General features: G+C 42.5%; 1 protein-coding gene across 1 annotated transcript in view; it reads left to right on the top strand.

Annotated features, from left to right (window-relative positions):
* Window positions 1-23,385, top strand: part of SLC9A8 (solute carrier family 9 member A8) — a 567,556-nt gene that overhangs the window by 461,513 nt on the left and 82,658 nt on the right. The window contains exon 12 of the mRNA XM_069243441.1: window positions 16,807-16,889. Within this exon, the coding sequence (XP_069099542.1) occupies window positions 16,807-16,889 (83 nt within the window). The remainder of the gene's footprint in view (window positions 1-16,806; window positions 16,890-23,385) is intronic.

The raw sequence follows: 23,385 nt of genomic DNA, 5'->3' as shown, positions 1-23,385 counted from the left end.
GAAGTTAAAAACAGGATGAGAATTCCTAAAATATAAGCATATGTTAACACGTATATGAATTATAATGATAATATTGACCTGTGGCTATAATATTTTGTTATATTTGGTTGCTTGATTTGCTAAAACGCGACCAGCATTAAAATATGAGTGTATATCAGTTAAATAAATGTGGAAATGTACCATTTCACTAATCCACTTTTTCTCAAAACACAAAATAAATATACCAGTAGGATGGCCCAAAAAATAAATATGGATAAATACAGATGGAAATGTTAAACTAAATACCATAAAACTGGGAGCCCTAATTATAAATTGTCATGCACCAGCAAAGGAGAGATGCTTGGCAATTCAGGACCAGGATTTCCCACATTTTCTATGAACACTACACTAAGTGGGATGGCCTTGGCTAAAAGCTGCACCAGGGCACATATAGAAGGGCCTTGAACAACAAAGTGCACCAAGACGTCAGGGTTCTGGAATGGTGTGAGTATAGGATATCTCTACATTGCTGAAGTGGGGAGCTCCATAGGGTATGGAGGGATTAAGGAGCTTTATGCTCTACCCAAAGTATTGATGTTCTTATTAATTAAAGCTTCTGATGGATATTCCTAACCACATATTCAACACCTTTGTACTCCTCACAGGTGCCAGACTCAATCCTGAAACCTTGCAGTACCTCCTGCTCACTAGCAGATGCAACCCTTGGATTTAGTTAGCTCCACACCGTCTTTCAATGTGTCTACTTGGAGCCACATATAGGTGCATCTCATGTGGCTGATGTCATTTACTCTTTTTTTTATGTGGTCCTTGATGCCGGTCTGGACCACCACTTTGGAATTTAGTCAGTATCTACCAACGGCCAAATTAAGAATTACAGAAAATGTACTTGGCGAGCATCTCCACTAAGATTACAGGTTTCAAGCCCTGCCATGTTTGCCACAAACAGATTTCAGTAACATATCTACACAATGTTTGTCTTTGATGCCTTGACACCAGTTGTGATTCACAATTATGCACAAAATGTGCCTCGATGCACCCGACAGCCATCAGGGAGCGTGCAACTAAACTGTGTCAAGGAGCATAAGAAGAGAGATCAGTGCTAATTGCAGTCCTAGGACTGCTTCCTTTCGCGGTCCCATTCTTATCCGTCATCTTCAGGTAAACTCAAAATAAAGTCAAAAATAAAGTCAAGGGCAAGTTGTGGCAGCATCATCAGTCCAAGTAGGGCTCAACACCCTTCCTGCCTCTCCTGCTGTAGAGAGATATTGTGCGCCTGGCACCCAAAGGCCTGGTTATTTCTGCGTCTTCAAACTCCAGCCCAGTTACATTCTTAAAGCCAGTGTGCCCTGAGTTCCATAGGCCTTGGTTGAGGCTGCAACAAACATAAGCCTTTAAGGAGAAGACCATGTTGCAGCAGTATACAGTGGTTCTGGTTTCCTCTGGCACACCTTCAGGCACTAAGGATCGGTTAGGAGTTCCAGATGGGGTTTTGATCGTGGATCTGTTCATGTTGTCATCTGACCTCCCATTCCGTGGGCCTGGTTTCCTGTGCTACAGGTCCCGCTGGTGATTCCTACTATGATGCTAGACCCGGCTCGTCACTTTTGTCGTAGTTTGACTCTTGCTCTAGGCAAGACTGCTGGTTTAATGACAACAGTACTTATGCTTGTAGGCGACTATGCCAGTCCTACAACAAGTTGCAACTGTTGTCCCAACCCTCCTGGCTCACTAGCAGCACCTCACCAAAAACCCAAACAGTAAAAGATGATTTGTGGCAGCCTTTACGCATGGACTCAAGAGGGCGACATCTCAGGGAGAGTCGTGGTTAAACGGAGATTACCCCTTTCTCACATGAACAACATGTCACAGTCAAACACACAGGCAATGAAGGAGATGCAGTAAAGTTTTCGATAGTGTTTATTAACAAAACTGCAATCTATGAATAGTTGCATGGGCTGCAATGATAAGGATAATGAATAATGCAAGGATCAGAACTGTAAAGACGAGTTATGAATACAAAAAACCCCACCATCTTGCAATAACATGAAGTGACATGAGATATGAAATATGTCTTAATACCCTAGCATGATAAACCTAATCTCAAACCTAAAGAGAGCTAGGTGTGTTAAACCGAATCTGCCAATGCCATGTCTATGAGAAGAACCCCCCAACCCTTGTTACCTTGGAATTAGATCTCTAGCTCAGACTCCGCAGGGACACAAAGACTGGGTTGGCGCCAAGGCGATGTGCAGCGTGGATAGCATCGATAGTAGCGATGGCATTGGGTCGGAAAACTTCTGACTATCTGTCTAAGTGAGGTGTATTTATACAGAACTGCTTGGATCCCTGATGTCGGTCTGTTCCCAAACAATAGAAAACAAGACATGCTTGGGACGGCAATTTATATAAACAATTCCCTCAAAGGCTTGAAGAGGGAAAGTACCTAATGTGAATACCTACATCTTATCTATGTACTGGCGCTGATAGTGACAACCTAGCAGAGTGGCATTGATAGCACAAAACTAAAACATTGCCCTAACTAAAAACAATGCAACCATCTTAGAAAATATAATTAAATAATTGCACTAAAAAGGAGCAAGCTAAGGAGGGTTAAAGTCACTGGGTGACAGGAGCATAGGTCTGCAAGCCAGAAGGCTAAGCTAACTCCTGCTTCCTATATAAACAAGATAGGATTCACTACATTACGCACCGATTGGAGTTTTGGGTCCATTGCCAAACATGCTCGGTCTGTGTGCATGATTACCCACCACCACTTCCCTTATCACGGTGTCTGTACTTTTGCTGGATGGCTCCAAAGCTGACCAGTGCCTTGATCTAGACCACCAGGGCCAGAATGACATTGAGGGAGCTGATCACCTTTTCACCGCTCACTCTACAGATCAAAGCCTCTGAAATTGAAAAACACTGTTAATAGGGACACTTCTCTCTAGAATTGTGTTAACTTGCCCCTAGGTCCTCTCATATCATCTTTTGCACCAATGGCTGACAGGGCTGTGGACATCCTGAATTCATAGCGGTCTACTGTTGACACTAGGGCAAATCTGTTTACAGATATTGTACAACCTGGGACTTCTACTTCCGAGTACTTGCTTCTGGTCAGTGATGCACACTGACTAATTGTCTTTCTGAGGCTTGGTCCAAGACTTGTTCTCGTCTTCGAGTGAGTCATCTCATTGCTCGCCATCACTGGCCTACTCCTGAAGGACCAGTCCTTCTTGACACAAAATCCTACTATGAACACCTAGTGGTAGCTTCCACTTGCACACTCAAACCAAATGCTTTCCCCCAGACCCACCAATGGAGTCAAGTGAATTGACACTGAAGACTATCACATGTTCACCTGTGCTCCACTAGATCATCTGTCGTTGCGTGCTGTACTGCTTTTAGGTTGCTATACCCATGTTCTGCTAAGGGGAGTGATGTGTGTGCCTCAGAGTGAGGTCAATCACTAGGGTTGGCTCCCCTGCTTGCCAAATTCCCTAATAGAGGAAATGGGCTAATGAAGAGACCTTTCATATCATCAAGACAGCCCATTGAGCAACCAGCACAACTTTTTCCCAGCTCCAAAGTCTGCAGAGGTATAATTGGTCGTTTTCAGCACTCTTCTTCTTTGTCCTCGCCTGCTACAGGCACTGCCAACCAAAATGTTCAAGTTTGTTAAGCCCATCTCTTTTGTCCACTCCCTCGCCCATCCCCCCCATTCTTGCCTCAAGTGTACAGCAGATCATGCTGATATTCAGTTTGTGAAGTATCATTCATTGCTCCCCAATTTTGCGATCTAGATGGTGACGAATGAACAGATCACAGAGGTTAGTACTTCCATTTACTTTCTGATTCCCAGGATAGACAGGGGATTGAGACCTATCTTAAACCACAGGTTCTGAATGCCAAAGGTCAGGTTCAAAGTACTGATACTGGACCAGGTTCACTTGCCACCGGACCTTGGGATTGGATGGTGTTCTTGGATGAAATGTATTTTTATGTGCCCAAACTGCAGTTCCACATGTATTCAGGAAAGTCATACCAGCGGTTGCAGTCATTGTCTGCAAGTCAGTGAAACACAAAGTGGCATATTTGAAAGCTTTTCTGCAGATGGTGTAGGCCCCCCCGCATGCAACTGTTTTGATGCTTTCCACCCCAGGCTTTTCCATCAGTATACCACAGTCGCGCACTCAACCTGTAGTGCTGATCCCCTTCATAGGGCCCTTCCTGGATACAGTGGCAGAGAGGGCATTTCCACTTCAGCAATGAGTCCAGGACATTCGTACTATGATCCTGATGTTTTTGGAATGGATGTTTCCAAGTCCTCTTGGTCTTTTGGCCTTCTGCATACTGTTAGTTCATCATGCTCGTTGGCATGTCTGGGCTCTGCAGTGGATCCAACACCGGTGGTGCTAACTGAATAATATCCATTTCTTGGATGAGCCATCCGAGGATTTCAGTGGTAAATGCCAATCTGGTGTGCAGAAGACTGTTTTTCTTGCTCCTTCCAGAGCTCGCTGTTGTGACAGATGCATCATCTCTGGGTCTGGGACGTCAAATTGAAGATTTGAAGATCATAGGTCTCTGATCTTTGACGTAGCAACAGCGTAACATCAGTCTTCTACAGCTGTATGCCTTTAAGCTTAGCCTCAAAGCTCTATAATCAAGGCCAATTAGGACAAATCACAGACCTGGGTACTCTGTTTCGTAAGAGCTTAAAGGGAGACTCACCTGTGTTACTATGTGGTGTTACCAAATAATTCCAAAGTTTCTCCCACAAAAAATGTGTTCTGCTAACCCACTGGAAGTAGGTGAATATTACATTACCTGCAAGTGTCTAATCTGTAAAATATCAATAAATGTTTTCATCATAGATGACGAAAAATGAGTTCCGTTATCTTTGACCAGTACTTTGGAGGTGGCCAACATTTGTTTTCAAAAACCTCAATTTCTGATGAAGTGTCAGATGATGCAACAAAGTCAAAATAAACCCATCTTGAAAAATAGTCCACCAATACTGGCATATATATATATATTTTTTACAAGCGAGTACTAAGTCAGATGGTCCGTCAAAATCCAGTGCAACTTTGATAGGCGGTCCACTTGGTAGGGGAACAATGTGCAAAGGTGCTTCAGGTGTTCTCCAGTGTTTATTCCATACAAGAAAAATACTACAAGAAGAGATCCAACTGATAACTTGGGCATCTGATCCAGACCTCCAATAAAATTGCTTAAATTTGTGAACAGTCACTAACACACACACATCTGTGAATATTTGAAACTGCATGCCCCATAGGAATGTGCAATGCCCAACAACATGCCAATGCCTCAACCTCTATGGTGCTGTAATTAGATTCTGTTTGCAAACTGAGCCAGAGGCCAAGGCAATGGTATGTTCCTTTTTGCTGACCCGTGATGAAAGTACTACAACTGGCTGGAACCCACGGTCAAAAAAAAAAATTTGCCAGACAAAAATGATGATAAAACAAACTCTTAATCTTCAAGAAGGCCTCATTAGCATCATCAGACCTTTCATATTTTGTAACTATTTAAAAAATATTGCAAATATGTTGAACAATAAATGTGCAACCTTGTATAAAAAGTGAATAGTACTCACGTAGACCCAAAAATGTATCCTTATCCTTTGGTGGAGACACATCTTGAATAGCTGCAACAAGAGACATTTTAGTCTTAATCCCTTGAGCTGATATACTGAGATCCTAAATAATCAAGTTGATATTTAAAAAATGTACTTTGCTCCTTCTCTAATGTAATTCCATCCTTCTTGAACATATATAACACTCTCTCCAAAACCAGTTCTCTAACAGTCTCAACAAATATTAACACATCGTCTTGAAATGCCCACCAAAATATTGTCCATAAACTTTTGAAAAACACTTGCTACGAACGCCAACTCAAAAGCCTTACACAAATACAGTATTTGTATGCGCCAAAAGGTGCAATGAAGGTTGATTATATATTGGGATTCAGCAGCAAGTGGGATCTAGTGATAAGCTTGTCTAAGAGCCAGCAGGGGAAAGAACTTTGAACTATCCAAATTGGCTAACAGTTCATGTACCTTAGAAAAGGGATATCAGTCAAAAATATTATTCTCATTCAAGATGCACAAGCATACACATAAATGGATTTCACCCATTTTCCTTTTTGCAGTAACCTCTGGACTCACCCGTTCAGAGGAGTCAGTTGTTTCATTGACTCCTCCTGAACACAATTTATCCAGAAGGGTTTTCAGGTTCGGTGGCATGTGTAGCTGCAGATACACATGCTGTGCATAGTCCGCCGTCTGGTGTTGGGTCGGAGTGTTACAAGTTGTTTTTCTTCGAAGAAGTCTTTTCGAGTCACGAGACCGAGGGACTCCTCCTCCTTTGTTTCCATTGCGCATGGGCGTCGACTCCATCTTAGATTGTTTTTTTCCGCCATCGGGTTCGGACGTGTTCCTTTTCGCTCCGGGTTTCGGGACGGAAAGATAGTCAAAACTTCGGAAAACTACGTCGGTATTGTTTCGTTCGGTATCGGGTTAGATAGAATCGACACCGAATCGTGAAGAGCTCCGGTAGCCCTTCGGGGTAACTTCGACCCCCCGTCGGGGCCTGGTCGGCCCGACCGCGTGTAACATCGACACCGATGGAACGGACCCCGTTCCGATTCTGTCCTAAATGTCACAGCAAATATCCATATACAGACCAACATTTGGTCTGTAACTTGTGCCTGTCGCCCGAGCACAAGGAAGAAACGTGTGAAGCCTGTCGTGCGTTTCGGTCCCGAAAGACGCTCCGTGACCGAAGAGCCAGAAGGTTGCAAATGGCGTCCACGCCGACAGGACAACGAGGGTTCGAGGAACAAGGAGAAGAAGAGGAAGCCTTCTCCATCCATGAATCGGACTCGGAGGAGTTCGACGTCGAAGAAACCGTGAGTAAGACGTCGAAACAAGCACCACACGGGAAAACAGACAAGGCCCAGGGGACGCCACTGGCAACAGGCCATGGCTCAACCCATAAAATAGGTGACCGTCCATCGGCACCGAAAAAGGGCGAACCGGTGCCGAGATCGTCCGACTCCGGTTGAGACACAGGCACGCAGCAATCTCGGGACCGAGAAAGTGCTGCCGAAAAGGGTTGACGCCGAGACAGCGGAACCGAAGCTGCTCGACGCAGAGACAGCGGCACCGAGGATGATCGACGCCGAGAAGGCTCGACTACAAAAAAGAGAAAATTCTCCTCGGAGCCGAAAACAAGCAAAGACACAGTTCCGGTGCCAAAACGCCCAGCAACCGAACCGACTGCCAGCTCGTATTCAGAGGAACAATCACTGTCCTCTCAAATGCGCAAACACAGATTTGAAGAAGAGTTACAAACCACTGACGTAGACCACACCCAGAAGCGGATCTTCATACAGAGTGGGACAGGGAAGATCAGCACTCTTCCCCCAATCAGGAGGAAAAGGAGACTCGAGTTCCAAACACAAGAACAAACACCACAAGCAAAAGTGGTGAAGAAAGTAACTCCACCACCCTCTCCTCCACCAGTAACTCATACATCACCGGCACAAACTCAGTCACATTCACAGCTCATACCACCATGAGCCAAGATGACCAGGACGCTTGGGACCTATACGACGCCCCAGTATCAGACAATAGTCCTGAGTCGTACCCTACCAAGCCCTCACCACCTGAGGACAGCACAGCGTATGCACAGGTGGTAGCTAGGGCAGCAGAGTTCCATAACGTGTCGTTACACTCAGAACCTGTCGAGGATGACTTCCTTTTCAACACCCTCTCCTCCACCCATAGCACCTATCAAAGCCTGCCTATGCTCCCGGGAATGCTAAGGCACGCAAAACAGATCTTTAAAGAACCTGTCAAAAGCAGAGCGATAACTCCACGGGTGGAGAAAAAATATAAAGCACCGCCCACGGACCCTGATTTTATCATATCACAACTGCCACCAGATTCAGTTGTAGTAGGGGCAGCTCGCAAGAGAGCCAACTCGCACACATCAGGCGACGCCCCACCTCCGGACAAAGAGAGCCGCAAGTTCGACGCAGCTGGAAAAAGGGTTGCTGTACAAGCTGCAAACCAGTGGCGCATCGCGAACTCTCAGGCGCTCCTAGCGCGATATGACAGAGCCCATTGGGATGAGATGCAGCATCTCATCGAGCATCTGCCCAAAGAATTACAGAAACGGGCAAAACAAGTAGTTGAGGAGGGACAAAATATCTCTAATAACCAAATACGCTCCTCTATGGATGCAGCGGATACAGCTGCAAGAACAATAAATACCGCGGTAACCATAAGAAGGCACGCATGGTTGCGCACATCTGGGTTTAAACCCGAGATCCAACAGGCAGTGCTCAATATGCCGTTCAACGAACAACAATTGTTTGGACCCGATGTGGACACGGCAATTGAGAAATTGAAAAAGGACACTGACACAGCCAAGGCCATGGGCGCACTCTATTCCCCGCAGGGCAGAGGCACTTTTGGCACATTTCGCAGAACACCCTTCAGAGGGGGGTTTCGGGGTCAAGCCACACAAGCCAGCACCTCACAATCTACACCGTCTACCTACCAGGGACAGTACCAAAGGGGAGGCTTTCGGGGCCAGTACAGAGGGGGACAATTCCCTAGAAACCGGGGAAAATTTCAAGGTCCCAAAACCCCTACAACCAAACAGTGACTCACAAGTCACTCAACCCCTTCACACAACACCAGTGGGGGGAAGACTAAGCCAATTTTACAAAGCTTGGGAGGAGATAACAACAGACACTTGGGTCTTGGCAATTATCCAACATGGTTATTGCATAGAATTTCTCCAAATCCCTCCAAATGTCCCACCAAAAACACAAAACATGTCAAAACAGCATTTAGACCTTCTGGAATTAGAAGTTCAGGCATTACTGCAAAAGGACGCAATAGAACTTGTACCACGTACACAAAGGAACACAGGAGTTTACTCACTGTACTTTCTAATACCAAAAAAAGACAAAACACTGAGACCAATCTTAGATCTCAGAACACTAAACATCTACATCAAATCGGAACACTTTCACATGGTCACGCTACAAGACGTATTACCACTGCTAAAACAACAAGACTATATGACAACCTTAGATCTAAAGGACGCGTATTTCCACATACCGATACATCCCTCGCACAGGAAATACCTAAGGTTCGTATTCAAGGGAATACATTACCAATTCAAAGTGTTGCCGTTCGGTATAACAACCGCACCAAGAGTATTTACAAAATGCCTAGCAGTAGTAGCTGCACATATCAGAAGGCAGCAAATACACGTGTTCCCCTACCTAGACGATTGGCTAATCAAAACCAACTCCCTAACAAAGTGTTCACACCACACAGAGTATGTCATACAAACCCTCTACAAACTCGGTTTCTCCATCAACTATGCAAAATCACACATTCTGCCGTGCAAAACACAGCAATACTTAGGAGCGACAATCAACACAACAAAGGGAATAGCCACTCCAAGTCCACAAAGGGTTCAAAATGTTTACAAGATTATACAAGCCATGTATCCGACACAAAAGATACATGCAAAGATGGTATTAAAACTCCTAGGCATGATGTCTTCATGCATAGCCATTGTCCCAAACGCAAGACTGCACATAAGGCCCTTACAACAGTGCCTAGCATCGCAATGGTCACAGGCACAGGGTCACCTTCTAGATCTGGTGTTGATAGACCGCCAAACATACATCTTGCTTCTATGGTGGAACAGTATAAATTTAAACAAAGGGCGGCCTTTCCAAGACCCAGTACCACAATACGTGATAACAACAGATGCTTCCATGACAGGGTGGGGAACACACCTCAATCAACACAGCATCCAAGGACAATGGGACGTACATCAAACAAAGTTGCATATAAATCACCTCGAATTGTTAGCAGTATTCCTAGCGTTGAAAGCATTTCAACCCATCATAACCCACAAATACATTCTTGTCAAAACAGACAACATGACAACAATGTATTATCTAAACAAACAGGGGGGAACACACTCGACACAGCTGTGCCTCCTGGCACAAAAGATATGGCAATGGGCGATTCACAACCACATTCGCCTAGTAGCACAGTTTATTCCAGGGATCCAGAATCAACTAGCAGACAACCTCTCTCGAGATCACCAACAAGTCCACGAATGGGAGATTCACCCCCAAATTCTAAACACTTACTTCCACATTTGGGGAACACCTCAAATAGACCTATTTGCAACAAAGGAGAACGCAAAATGCCAAAACTTCGCATCCAGGTACCCACACAGGCAGTCTCAAGGCAATGCTCTATGGATGAATTGGTCAGGGATATTTGCATACACTTTTCCCCCTCTCCCTCTCCTTCCATATCTAGTAAACAAATTGAGTCAAAACAAACTCAAACTCATACTAATAGCACCAACATGGGCAAGACAACCCTGGTACACAACACTACTAGACATGTCAGTAGTACCCCATGTCAAGCTACCCAACAGGCCAGATCTGCTAACACAACACAAACAACAGATCAGGCATCCAAACCCAGCATCGCTGAATCTAGCAATCTGGCTCCTGAAATCCTAGAATTCGGACATTTAAACCTCACTCAAGAATGTATGGAGGTCATAAAACAGGCTAGAAGGCCATCCACTAGACACTGCTATGCAAGTAAATGGAAAAGGTTTGTTTGCTACTGCCATAGTAATCAAGTTCAACCATTACATGCATCTCCAAAGGATGTAGTAGGATACTTACTACATTTGCAGAAATCAAATCTGGCCTTCTCTTCCATAAAGATACACCTCGCGGCAATTTCTGCATACCTGCAGATTACCCATTCAACTTCACTATTTAGGATACCTGTCATTAAAGCGTTTAAGGAAGGCCTAAAAAGAATTATACCACCAAGAACACCACCTGTTCCTTCATGGAACCTCAACATCGTCTTAACAAGGCTCATGGGTCCACCTTTCGAACCCATGCATTCTTGCGAAATGCAATTCTTAACGTGGAAGGTTGCATTTCTCGTTGCCATTACATCTCTAAGAAGAGTAAGCGAAATTCAAGCGTTTACTATACAGGAACCTTTTATTCAAATACACAAAAATAAGGTAGTTCTAAGAACTAATCCTACATTTTTACCAAAAGTTATTTCACCGTTCCATTTAAATCAAACAGTAGAACTACCAGTGTTCTTTCCACAGCCAGACTCAGTAGCTGAAAGGGCACTACATACATTAGACATCAGAAGAGCACTAATGTACTACATTGACAGAACAAAACTAATTAGGAAAACAAAACAACTGTTTATTGCATTTCAAAAACCTCATACAGGAAACCCAATATCAAAACAGGGTATAGCCAGATGGATAGTTAAGTGTATCCAAACCTGCTACCTTAAAGCAAAGAGAGAGCTGCCCATTACACCAAAGGCACACTCAACCAGAAAGAAAGGCGCTACCATGGCCTTCCTAGGAAATATTCCAATGAACGAAATATGTAAGGCAGCCACATGGTCTACGCCTCACACATTTACTAAGCACTACTGTGTAGACGTGCTATCCGCACAACAAGCCACAGTAGGTCAAGTCGTACTAAGAACTTTATTTCAAACTACTTCCACTCCTACAGGCTGAGCCACCGCTTTTGGGGAGATAACTGCTTACTAGTCTATACACAGCATGTGTATCTGCAGCTACACATGCCACCGAACTGAAAATGTCACTTACCCAGTGTACATCTGTTCGTGGCATTAGTCGCTGCAGATTCACATGCGCCCACCCGCCTCCCCGGGAGCCTGTAGCCGTTTGGAAGTAATCTTCAACATTTGTACATTTGTAAATATATTACTTAAACTTTATTTTGTACATACTTATTCATTCCATTGCATGGGCACTATTACTAACATCCACAACTCCTACCTCACCCTCTGCGGGGAAAACAATCTAAGATGGAGTCGACGCCCATGCGCAATGGAAACAAAGGAGGAGGAGTCCCTCGGTCTCGTGACTCGAAAAGACTTCTTCGAAGAAAAACAACTTGTAACACTCCGACCCAACACCAGACGGCGGACTATACACAGCATGTGAATCTGCAGCGACTAATGCCACGAACAGATGTACACTGGGTAAGTGACATTTTCATTCTGGCTTTACACTCAGTGGGGCTATCCGCACTTTGTGTACAACCGGAACAGCATCTTTATTTTTAGTTTAATTAAATGCTCAAATTTGGAATATTAGCAATCATGTCACAAAAAAATTCCAAACTCACACCAGTCATTTCACATTTGACTCATCACGTTTAATCCATGAAAAGGGAAATTCCGCTACACTACAGCACTCTCTGCACCAGGTATGAGCATTAAGCCCAGTCTGGTGAGATCCAGCCAGCCAGCAATATTCCATCCCTTAATAGCAACACAGATGTTTGTTACAATTCTCCTTCCTAGACAAGTCACTGAATTTGTGAGATAACCCAACATGTCTGTCTTGCCCTCCATAAACCTTAAAATGTATATCTGTTGAGCTGAGCTGAGCAGAGTCATATTCTATTTCTCATAGTCGTGAAAATCTGAAATAATGGTGACAGGTGCCCCTGAAGCTGCAGTCATGACAAGTATTTGGTCACCTATCACCAAGTCACACCATGGACATTTAGCTTTCCCAATGCATTTATCATCGAAGTTGATGGTAAGTACCACTTTATCCAAGTTGTTCATGCACTGCTTATCCTCTAGCTCAATACTGCTGACTTTGACTGGCACCTTTAAACTACTGCAAACACCTACGAAATGCCCAAGTTTAGCATACTTATTGCAGCCTTTGTTGACAGCGGGACATGCTGGAAAATTGCTGCGGTGGGATTTAGATCCATATCTGAAACATATATTGTGATGCTTCCTTTAAGCAGGATTTCATCCTTTGTTTTTGAAGGAAATTACATTTACGGAAGTGGTTTAAGAAGTAACACTCCTATTAGAGATTCTAACAGGCTTTGAAGTCATTAGTTTGCTTAACATGATGGACCTCTTAATGCTTTTGACTATAGAGTTAGACCCCTATTACTTAAAAGATGTTTGTGTATCTGTTTCTGAAAGCAGCTGCACACAAATTGATCTCTGATGTACACATCAAGGGCATCCCCAAAATTGTAGGTTGAAGCCAGCTGCCTAACTCCTGAGATCTGCTCCTTCACACTCTCCTCAAATTTTGTTTGTGGTGAAAAAAGTTCAATCATTCCAGAAGTACACTTGGCGCCTTTGAGAATTTATTAGTCAGCCTCTCAAAAGCCTTTACATATTCATTCCATGTCCCAAAGGGCCCTGGTGGAGCATCCACTTCAAGTAAATTGTCAAAAACTTGTTGCATCTCCTGACCTAGGTGATTGAATAGAACTACTGCTTTCCTTTTGGGCTCAAATTTGAGTGGCATCAATTACAATAATAAAACTTTCAAGACTTTGTAATCTTTGTTTACAAGGAACAGGAGGGTTACCAAGAGTTTGTAAGAATGGCGCAATTTGCCCAAATTGTGAATTTGTAGCCATGAGTTTTGGTACATATATCTGTCAACAATATGAAAAACACACCCCAGTATCCTTCTCTTTTAAATAATAAATCTTGACCAATCCTAACTTTTTTGGGAACAGTTCCACATAAAAGTTTTTAGTCGTAAACAATCCTTTATTTCTCCAAGAGATGTGAACAATATTCATTAGAAAGTGTGATGCATGCTAGTTTCCCTTCTCAAAACGGCTCCCCGCCATGTGATGCTTGTCCCCACATTGTGTGATGACATGCAGATTCCCAGAACTCAGTGCACAGTAAGCTTGAGACAGTTGCGTGGGCTGATGTGAACACTTTGATGCAGATCCTGTCTGTCCTGAGAGGCTCAGCATGGTGGTGTGTCCACAAAACACCCAAATTCCTATCACCACAGAGCAAGTCTCATTCTGGTCGCACAAGCCGACTTAGCTCGAAGTGCCACTCTTGTTTGGAACAGGATCTGCAGTATTGGTGGACTCCTCAGGGTTGCATGATTCTTCCTCTTGCCAAATATGGTTAGCGTATGCAGCAGACACACAGTAGAACAAATGTAAGAGTTATTTCAGGATGCTGAGTACAGGAGCCAACGACCACCTATCCTGCTTTGCCTGTGTCTCTGAAGAACTCCCAACATCCAAACAGAACACTGGTGAAGAAGGGAGTGGAACGGGAACATACGTTGAAAGAAAACATTAAATAACCATACTGATCGTGTGGCATGTAAATGCCACACAAGTTTAAAGGTATAAATCCACCATTACAACCCCTCTTGGAATTTTCTTGATGGCCAATGACCTAATGGATTCCGCTCATGTCAGGGCAGACAAATTTGTATGCTTTGCCTTGCAGAGCATAAGTGATGACCTTTAGTACCTTATGATTTCGAGGTTCTCTCTGGGATATGTTCGGCCTTTGGTGGAACTTGGGCTTTCTTTGCACATTTCTGCTCCTGCCTTGATCCAGTGGGACCTGAAGAAATTCCACGTGGACAGTTAGCAGCTATTGCTGGTAGCCTCACATTGGGCGTAGAGTGTCTGGTATTCCGATTTTCCGAAACAAAATGTATTCCCTTCACATCAGCTCCTTTTTTGGAAGGATCCAAAGCCTCAATAGAAAAGCAGGGCCCTGTACCCAAACCTTTGCACTATATGCCTCCAGGCATGGATTTTGAGGTGATCAGCTGTGTGGACTTGATTTGACGCCAGAAGTTGTGGATGTGATCTTGGTGGCTCGCCTGCCTTTCCACCAAATCTGTCTGTTTGGGTTATCAGACTGAGTTGGTGGCCTTGTGCAAGAAGTGACACATTGATCCTCTTCTCTCTAAGTTGCCAGATGTACTTCTGTTTGTTCCTTCCTTGGTTGGGCAAAGTCTTTCTGTGGACACTGATGTCAGTGTCTCTGCAGCCAGTGGTATGTACAAAATGGTGATAAACTAACGTCATCATGCAGGAGTCGCACCTATATGTGGCTCGGTGTCATGGCATTATAAGACCATGCGGAGTCGATGAATAGTCCAAAGTTGCCTCCCTCCTCCAAAGAGGATTTATTACACAGTTTTTGGACCAATCTGGTGCCTGCGAGGATTCAAAAAGGTGAGGATTTTATCTGTGATTATATAAAAGTATTCACCAGAAGGTGTTACTGTAGGTAAGACATTGGCAGGTGACGCAGAACTTGCTCTCAGCCCATTCCACAGGGTACAGTTGTGTCCCTGTATGTCTGATCAAAATCTGTTGCCGTAGATGCCAGTTTTATGGGCCCTCAGCTCTATTGATTTAGAACATTACACTTGAAGGGAAAATAGCACACCCGTTGTCTTGCAGATCCGAGTGAGCTAGTAGGTAAAAGGCCAAGGGTACATGTGAAAGCTTGTGAGTGTTAGTGATCAGTGAGAAACTGAGCAAGAGAGGCTTAAGAGAAGTAAAAACGTGAGTTTGAAAGATGGAGGAATTAGATAGACATGATGCCTCAGAAGTAGGTAAGAGCACAGATTTCTCACAGTGTACACAGTAGCACATCCACCAGTGTTTAAAGGTTAGTTTCATAATGTCAGACATGCATCCAAGACTCAGTTGGCATGCTGGGGACATCTGCCCACAGTGACTTGTTTGGGGTAGGAGTGTAGCCTAACAAGATTAAGAGACTGCTCCCTGGAGGTAACTCAGAGTCGGCGGGCAAGAGACAGATTGCGGGACATGGAGGCAGAAAGCTGTTAGCATAGCTTTAGGTTCCTTGGAGCTTCTACTGGACTGATAGTACATGCATTGATAGTTACTGGTAGTGACCGAACAACGACCTCAGTCTAACAAGTGCTGCACTGAAGGCGCCTGTGCATGAAAACTGAACACAGTGATTACGATACTGATGGGAAAGAATGATGATGTAAGCACACCTTCCTTCCTCTGAGAATAGTAGCTGAAGGGTTGGAATCTTGTGGCATATTCTCATTGGCACAGTAGCTCTGATTGGCATGATTTGTTTTGTGGATATGCATATATTTAGTACATAGTTTTAACTTAATTCTTCCAACAGCTAGTTGTTTCAGATCACTCTTCTTTGGTCACCTTAACATTGAAGTGCACAGAAATGTGGATGTGCCGAAATTGCTTGTTCTGTTCCAGAGTATTTCTGATGGATGCATTTTCCTGCTCAGTTAATTCTAAAGAACATTTTCTTCAGCGTAATACATTTGATAGCCATTACATCTCCAGTCACAACATATGTGATAGAGATTTCTCTCAGAAATGCATGATTTGTCGTATGCCGTAAACATGTTCTGCTATGCACCAGATCAGAACCTGGTACTCTACAAAAAAATATTCAAGAGGTACATAAAGAAATTTACTGCATTGTGACTGCTGTAGAATTTTATTTACACACAATTTATAAAAGTATGTAGACAGACTCTACAAACCAAATAAAATAATTAGATAGAATATTGTGTGTAAAGTTAATAATATTGATTCTAGATGTGCCTTTTGAAGTATTTTTAGTTTCCCTGTGTTCTTTATCATCTTAATCTCCTCAACCAGAGTTTTCATATGCAAATTTCCACTGCTTCGTAGCTTGCTTTTGCTGGTTTAGATTTAGCTTATGTTTGTGGCCTTTGTTCATTGCACACATTTATGCATATATCAGCCCAAGTCCACCAAAGAGTCTGTAGAAGTTGATAATATCTATGTACCTTCAATACATCAGTGAATATCTGGATAACAATAATCTTTATCTCTGTTTTTTCTCTCCAGAAACCTGTGTTTTTGCATTTCTCGGCCTCTCGATTTTTAGCTTTCCCCATAAGTTTGAAATTTCCTTTGTCATCTGGTGCATAGTGAGTATTTTTCTCTCTAGTTAAGTTAAAAATATAGCCTATAGAAAAGTATTTTTATTATCTGGCTTGGGAAGGACTTAAAGCAAATGGAGTTCTCAATAAATTTGGAAAAATGCCCTGTGAATGTTTTTCTGATAGAAAATGTTAATGTAGTTTGTTGAAAACTATGTATGATACTCTTACTGCAATCACTACGAAGTTATTTTACATGATAACATTTTTTTTTAAAAGGTGCCTTAGGGTTGAATGTCTTGATTCTGATCAACTACCATTATTACCATTACAACCATATGTAGAAAATGAACAATACATGTTTATCTTTTCTCAGTGTTAAAAATAAAACAAATGATGAACTATTACTTGGGCTAGGCTTCTCCAACGTGTAACTAGGGAGCTACCTGGAAGTAGCTCTCCTCTGTGCAGTACAGCCTACTAGATTAGAAATGTTTGTTTGGTTATGTTAATGTATGTAATGTATGTATACCAAAATTCTAATGTGTGCATTGGAGATGAAATTTGTGTATTTTCAGAACTCAAAAGCTGATGTTTAGAGAAAAACAGATTTCCAAAATATATTTAAGGTGATAATAGTTGAGTGAAAAATCGGGCATCATTCCTAGTATCACCTTGGTGACCTGGGCATTTCAGCTTTGGCTGCAGAGAAATTCCAAAACAAAAAAGCCTTTTTACATTACTGTAAGGAACCCTGCTTGATACACTGAGGTGATCGTTGCTGGTAATTTTGCATGGGGTGGCCACTAACGTAATCTTGTTTGACATGGTCACTGGTAGAAAACTAATATTAGTAGCCCAGGATGCTTTTCATTGCGCATGAGTAGCTCTTATCACAGAAAAGGTTAGAGGCCCCTGACTTAGGCGCACTTGTGTTGTATCTCTGTCCATAACACACGTAAACACAACATGTCTCTAACATTGGTGTGCCCAATCATTTGATGAGAACAGTGGCCTGTTTTGAATGTTAATGTAGGGTTGCCATTTATTTGATTCTGAGTAAAGAAAGATTGTCTGAAATACTGGATTTGCAAGTTATGTGAAAAAATGTTAAATATAACGCTCTTGTCCTTATGTAAAATTGCAAATTTATTTTACAATAATTGTAGACAAATCCATAATATAAGATGTGAGTGTATGTTTGAAAAAATACACACACTTGAGGTCAGAAAGGACGATCAGAATTGTAACATAAACTCTTTTCCGTTCCCTAAGGAAACAAACTGGGTATTTTATTGTGCTTAAAGTGATCCACTTTTCGTGTAAGAATGGTTAAAGCAAGAAACATGTAATATTTAGATTGAATCTGACATTACCTCCCATTTTACAGTACTTATTGAACTACACAGATAATAATTTTTTCATATATATTCAATTCAGTCTTAATTGAAAAGGTTTCAGGCTTTTCAGATGCAGCTCGCAGATATCTTAATCAGTACAAAAGATGGCAAAAGGAGTATAATCCGGGATGTCCAGATGACTGAACTTTAGCACCGAACATAACCTCATATGCCCTGTCCAGTAAAGTATAAAGCAATCCTGTCATGTAATTAGTCAGCAGGAGCCTTAAAACCCATGAAGATGTTTCTGTTTGTGGAGTAAGATCATTTCTATTCAGGAGGCCTCCTTCACAGAGTGAAGAGACTTTAGGCGAGATGACCGTGCATCCTTACCACTGTGGATACAGACGTCCCTAAATGAGTATTTCCAAACTCCGCCAGAGCGCTTGGTTCTGTGTTGCCTTGAGAGGATTGGAGTGTGGTTTCAGAACCCCCTATAAACAAAAAGAGCAGAACATTTAGGTCGTTTTTTGATATGATCCTTAACGCAGCTTTAGCGATACACGTGTGCAATGGCGACCTTGGCAAGCATGTGAGGAGACTGTGTACAATGAGGGGATCGTGCCCTGTTACTACAATCTAATTGGCACAATGTTGAATGTTTAGTCATCTGATATAGGCAGTAACCGTTGCAGGAAAAAAGCGGCAAGGAGATGAGCTTGGCCTGTCTTAAACAGAGCTGCCCCCCAGAACAAAAGCAGCAGGGTGCTCGAATGAGTGGGAGAAGGAGGAATGTAAGGGGGAAACGCATTTAAAAGTGCTTGCCTGAGGTGCCGTCTCATGCAGTGCAAAAGATTCAAGGTGAAATGACACGGCGAGCTTGGCCTGTGAAGTTTGCTCGAGTGGATTCTTCTTAGAGCCGTGTTCTATTAGAAAGAGGTTTACGTGCTTCATACCTTCGCATCATTGTTTTTAGTCACCGTGTTTGCTGTCTTATTCCACTCCTCTGAAGATGCCCAGGTGGCATTTTGCTGTCCTGGTCCACCCGTGGAATATCAAAGCTGCTCGCACCAGTCATGCACCTCGCCTTCTAGGGGAGCTCGGTCCTAAATTGTGACCCTTGGTTCTGACTGTCTCAGTAATTATTCATAGAATGCGAATCTCACTGGAAACCGTGTGTAATCTACAGCATCTTAACAACGCCCACCAAATCACCACAGAGTCGGTATTTTCTTTTATTATTTTCTTCAATGATTCAACTGTTAATGAAGTCCTAACTGAAGCAGCATAATGCCGGTACCCATTCACTTGTTAAAATGTAGGATGAGTGTCATTGATAGTAACACTCAGCTGCAAGAATGTCCAGAGACACTTTTATTAATGCACCAACCGAATCAACTGTAATTAATGTTTAATACCCCAAAAAGACTCAACTCCTGGTACTGCGGAGTGTCCCTCTGACTTATTAACATCTAAACTTGGTGAAACCGCAGAAGCATTTATTGATCCCTAGGCAAAATGATATAGTGCCCAACATCCTTGTCATTGGGGCCGCATTTGGTGCCTCCAGCAAAGCTTGGGTCCCCTTTTCGATAGCACCCTGGGTGGCAGCCTCAGTACTCATAGTGTAGCAGTGGTACTGTTCAGTTTATTATTTTATTATTTTTCTTTATCCCTGTTGAATTTATATACAGTTTGCTCAGTTATGGAGATTAATAATTCATTTTATTTCATGCCCAGGCCTATCAAATTTGTGAGTATCACAACTCATTTTTATAACTATCCACATGGATGAATTATTGATAATGACTAGATTTACTTTTATTAAGGTTAAACTAACTTCATTTGAGATAATGCAATTCACGTAAACAATGCCAAGGCTATTGCTAATAACCCAATTCCACCTTAGACTGTCGGAATAACTTAGTCCATAGTAGCATGCAATTTTTTTTTTTTTTTTTTTTTTCATTAATGCCTAAAGGGATTTTGTTATGAATAAAACCACGTTCACGTTTCCTAACGCTTATATTGAATAATATTTGGATATTTCCCATTGCTATTAATCACAAGTATCCTTCAGTTCTTGATCATTCTGAAACTCAATCCAGTGTATGTCCAAAGTGGTACAGAAAGAGGATGCTTGGTTTCTGGACCTCTACAGCACTGAGATTTTTAAGAACAGTAAATCCATATTAGTAGTTAAACTGGCTGAAAGAATCACATTGCAGCTGATACTGCAAATGGGCATTTTTACATGTTATGTTGAGACGGGGCACTGATGATGAAGATAGGGCATTTAGAAATGGGACTCCCGATAATTAAGAAGCGATCCTGAAGTTAAATTATGATGAAGGACCAGTGCTTAGTAGTAGAAGCTTGTACGTTTATAACCACTCCTGTTGCTGGTTGTTGCTGGAACTGAGATGAGGGGAGTTAAAGTGATTTTAACAGAAGCACACTATTGGGTCTGTTTGGAAAACCATAACAGGGCCCGAGGTGTCCTTAGCCTACAGCTGGCAATTCAGCCACTGGCTAGACCTCACATAGTTAGTCGACTGTGAGCTTAGCAATATCACTCCACAATGTTGGCCTGAGTCATTTACCAGACCTAGAATCTCACAGAAAGTTCTGAAGAGGCGAGACATAAATATAAAGTATGGGTAATTTTATTGTACATTTATGCTCCTTCAGCCAGCAGTATTACAAACACGTTGCAAAGTAAACAAGACATGTCTGTTGATAAGTGGCAACTTAGAAACAGATTAAAGAAACAAGTTTTTGAATGATTACAGATAAGCAATTTTACAATAGAAAGGCAATTCCAGCACACGTAATACCACAATTTACTTTTTCGGTGTCTGTTCCTACATCCTCATTAAGTGCATCGTAGTCCCTGCATATTCATGTTTAAAATGCTTATCAAAGTTTTTTTCCTGTGTATAACTTCCAAATCTGTAGTGGCAGAATATAGTGATATCTATGTCTTTCAGTGACCACTTTGGGAAGGAGATTCCTCTCACTCTCCCGCCTTCCAACATGGACATTAAAATGTATCAGGTTAATTGCCACATTCGCCTTTCAGATCTGACCCCCCCCTTCACCTCCTCAGGGGTGTGGAATTTATTCAAATATCTACTTGTCCAGGGGACAGGTTGCTTTTCAAATCTACTTGTCCTGTAAAAAGATCTACTTGTCCCTTTGGTGCCATGTAGTGTGGCGCCAAATTATGGCAGCAATCTCATTATGTAAGAGCTCTGATAATAGCCTCTCTGATTATGCCAGGGCTACTACCACAGTAGGGCTTGAACACTTGCAGTTTCAATCCCTACTGTAGCAACTTCCTTATTTTGCCACCTTTCTGCAGATCTGCATACTGGGGCTGGAGGAAGCAGTAAGCAATAGTTCCAGGGCTGGAATGCCTTTGAGTCTGCAAACCTACTAACCTGCATGTTTTAAAGATTTTCACCAGCTTCTCTCTAATATTTTCCCATAATAAGAAAGGTTGGACATTTACTCCTGACAATGGCAGAATTAGAACTTCTTCCAGGGTTGGCCCTTGGGGACCCCTTCCCTTTTGCGAAAGTGTTAGCACCCATTTGAAATGAGTGCAAACTGTAATTGGTTTGCGCCCGCGTTCGCAAAACAATCCTACATTGCACTACGAGTCGCAATTAGGAAGGGAACACCCCTTCCTAATAGCGAGTCGCAAACACGTTTTGCGTTTCGGTAACCAAGTTACCGAATCGCAAAACTGGGTTTGTGCATCGCAATGTGCTTTTTGCACGTTGCAAACAGCGAAAGTCGCTGTTTGCGACATGCAAAAAGCTACCTACATGTGGGTTTTGGTCCCTAATTAGGTCTGGTGTTAACAAAGACATTTTGTTTTTATTAAACTTCTATTTCTCTCTCTTTCGGCTGTCTTTACTGTGACGGATCGCATTCTGCTCTTCCACAAGGAGTATATTGGCACACAAAGTAGTTTTGTTCAGTGTCAGGAACTACAGTGGCAATCAGTGACGTAACAAAACTGGAGGGTGTCCCTTTGCAAAGAACATGGAGGAGCCCCCTCTCCAGACTCACTCAGGGCAGGTGCTGTGCTGAAGGGGCCCCCTGGAGGGCGGCTGCGGGGCCTTTGTTATGCCACTGGTGGTAACGAGTGCTTTTAGAGTTCAAAAAGGTTTTTTTTTTTTTTTTTTCAGTGTTTGTTACAATATTGAGGGCCTGGTAGCTCCCACAACAATAAAGTGTTACAAAAGCCATGTCAAAACAAGACACGCATTGATGAAACTAAAAGACTTATAAAAATATGTCAGATCAGTTGGCTTTGTCAGTGTTTGTTTATTTTCATGCTGCCCATAATCGTGTTGAAAATGGTTACACTGATTTTCCATTAGAAATATTTTTGGGAAATACTAGCATGCATCAAAACATTTTACTAAATGACACTTCATTTGCATCTAATCAGAGAGCATTCTGGGAGCATTATACTTAGCCTCATAGCCTAAACTTTTCAAACATGTGTATACACATTTATTTATTTTTGTACTGGAACCAACGTCAGTAGTGAAGTGTGACCTTAAAACATTTATTTACAGCACTCACCCTAATAATGAAGGCTTTCAAATAATGAACCATAAATACAAGTTCGAACAGCATTATCTTTTGGAAACACATTACCTCAACTGCAGAGAGTTCCACTCTCTGTAAACAGGCAGCCAAAGGGTTTGTGCTGCAGAGGGTTGGGCCTACTTGTCCCAAGGACAAAGTAAACATAAAAACTTGTTGCCCTTGACCCCAAACAAAATGTCCCGGGCGTCGGGCGATAGGAATTCCACATCCCTGCTCCTCCATCCTAATTGATTGCCAGCCATCCACTGTTATATTTAGACCACCGCTCATGCTTATTTTTCTGCTTTCTATACAAAATATGACCTCCTTGTTGATCCCTTCTCCATAATTATGATGAGATGTGTGTTTCATTGTGGTGAGATGATTGAGACTTTGACAGAAGAATGGACATGAAGATGCAAGTCATGCCATATGTTCCTGATGTCCCAGCAGAGTCTATCTGGTGTCGCTCATAGGTCTCATTGTTTGGGGGCAGTATCTTTATTACCATCAATATTGTCTGCGCTGTGCTACAAGCATCAAGGGCAGTCTGGTAATCGCAAAGGATTGTAGGCTCTGCCTGTAGAAGAACATGA

Source organism: Pleurodeles waltl, chromosome 7 (genome assembly GCF_031143425.1).
Source record: "Pleurodeles waltl isolate 20211129_DDA chromosome 7, aPleWal1.hap1.20221129, whole genome shotgun sequence".
NCBI lineage: Eukaryota > Metazoa > Chordata > Amphibia > Caudata > Salamandridae > Pleurodeles > Pleurodeles waltl.
Note: the sequence above shows the minus strand (reverse complement) of the source record. Positions and strands in the feature narration are given on the sequence as shown.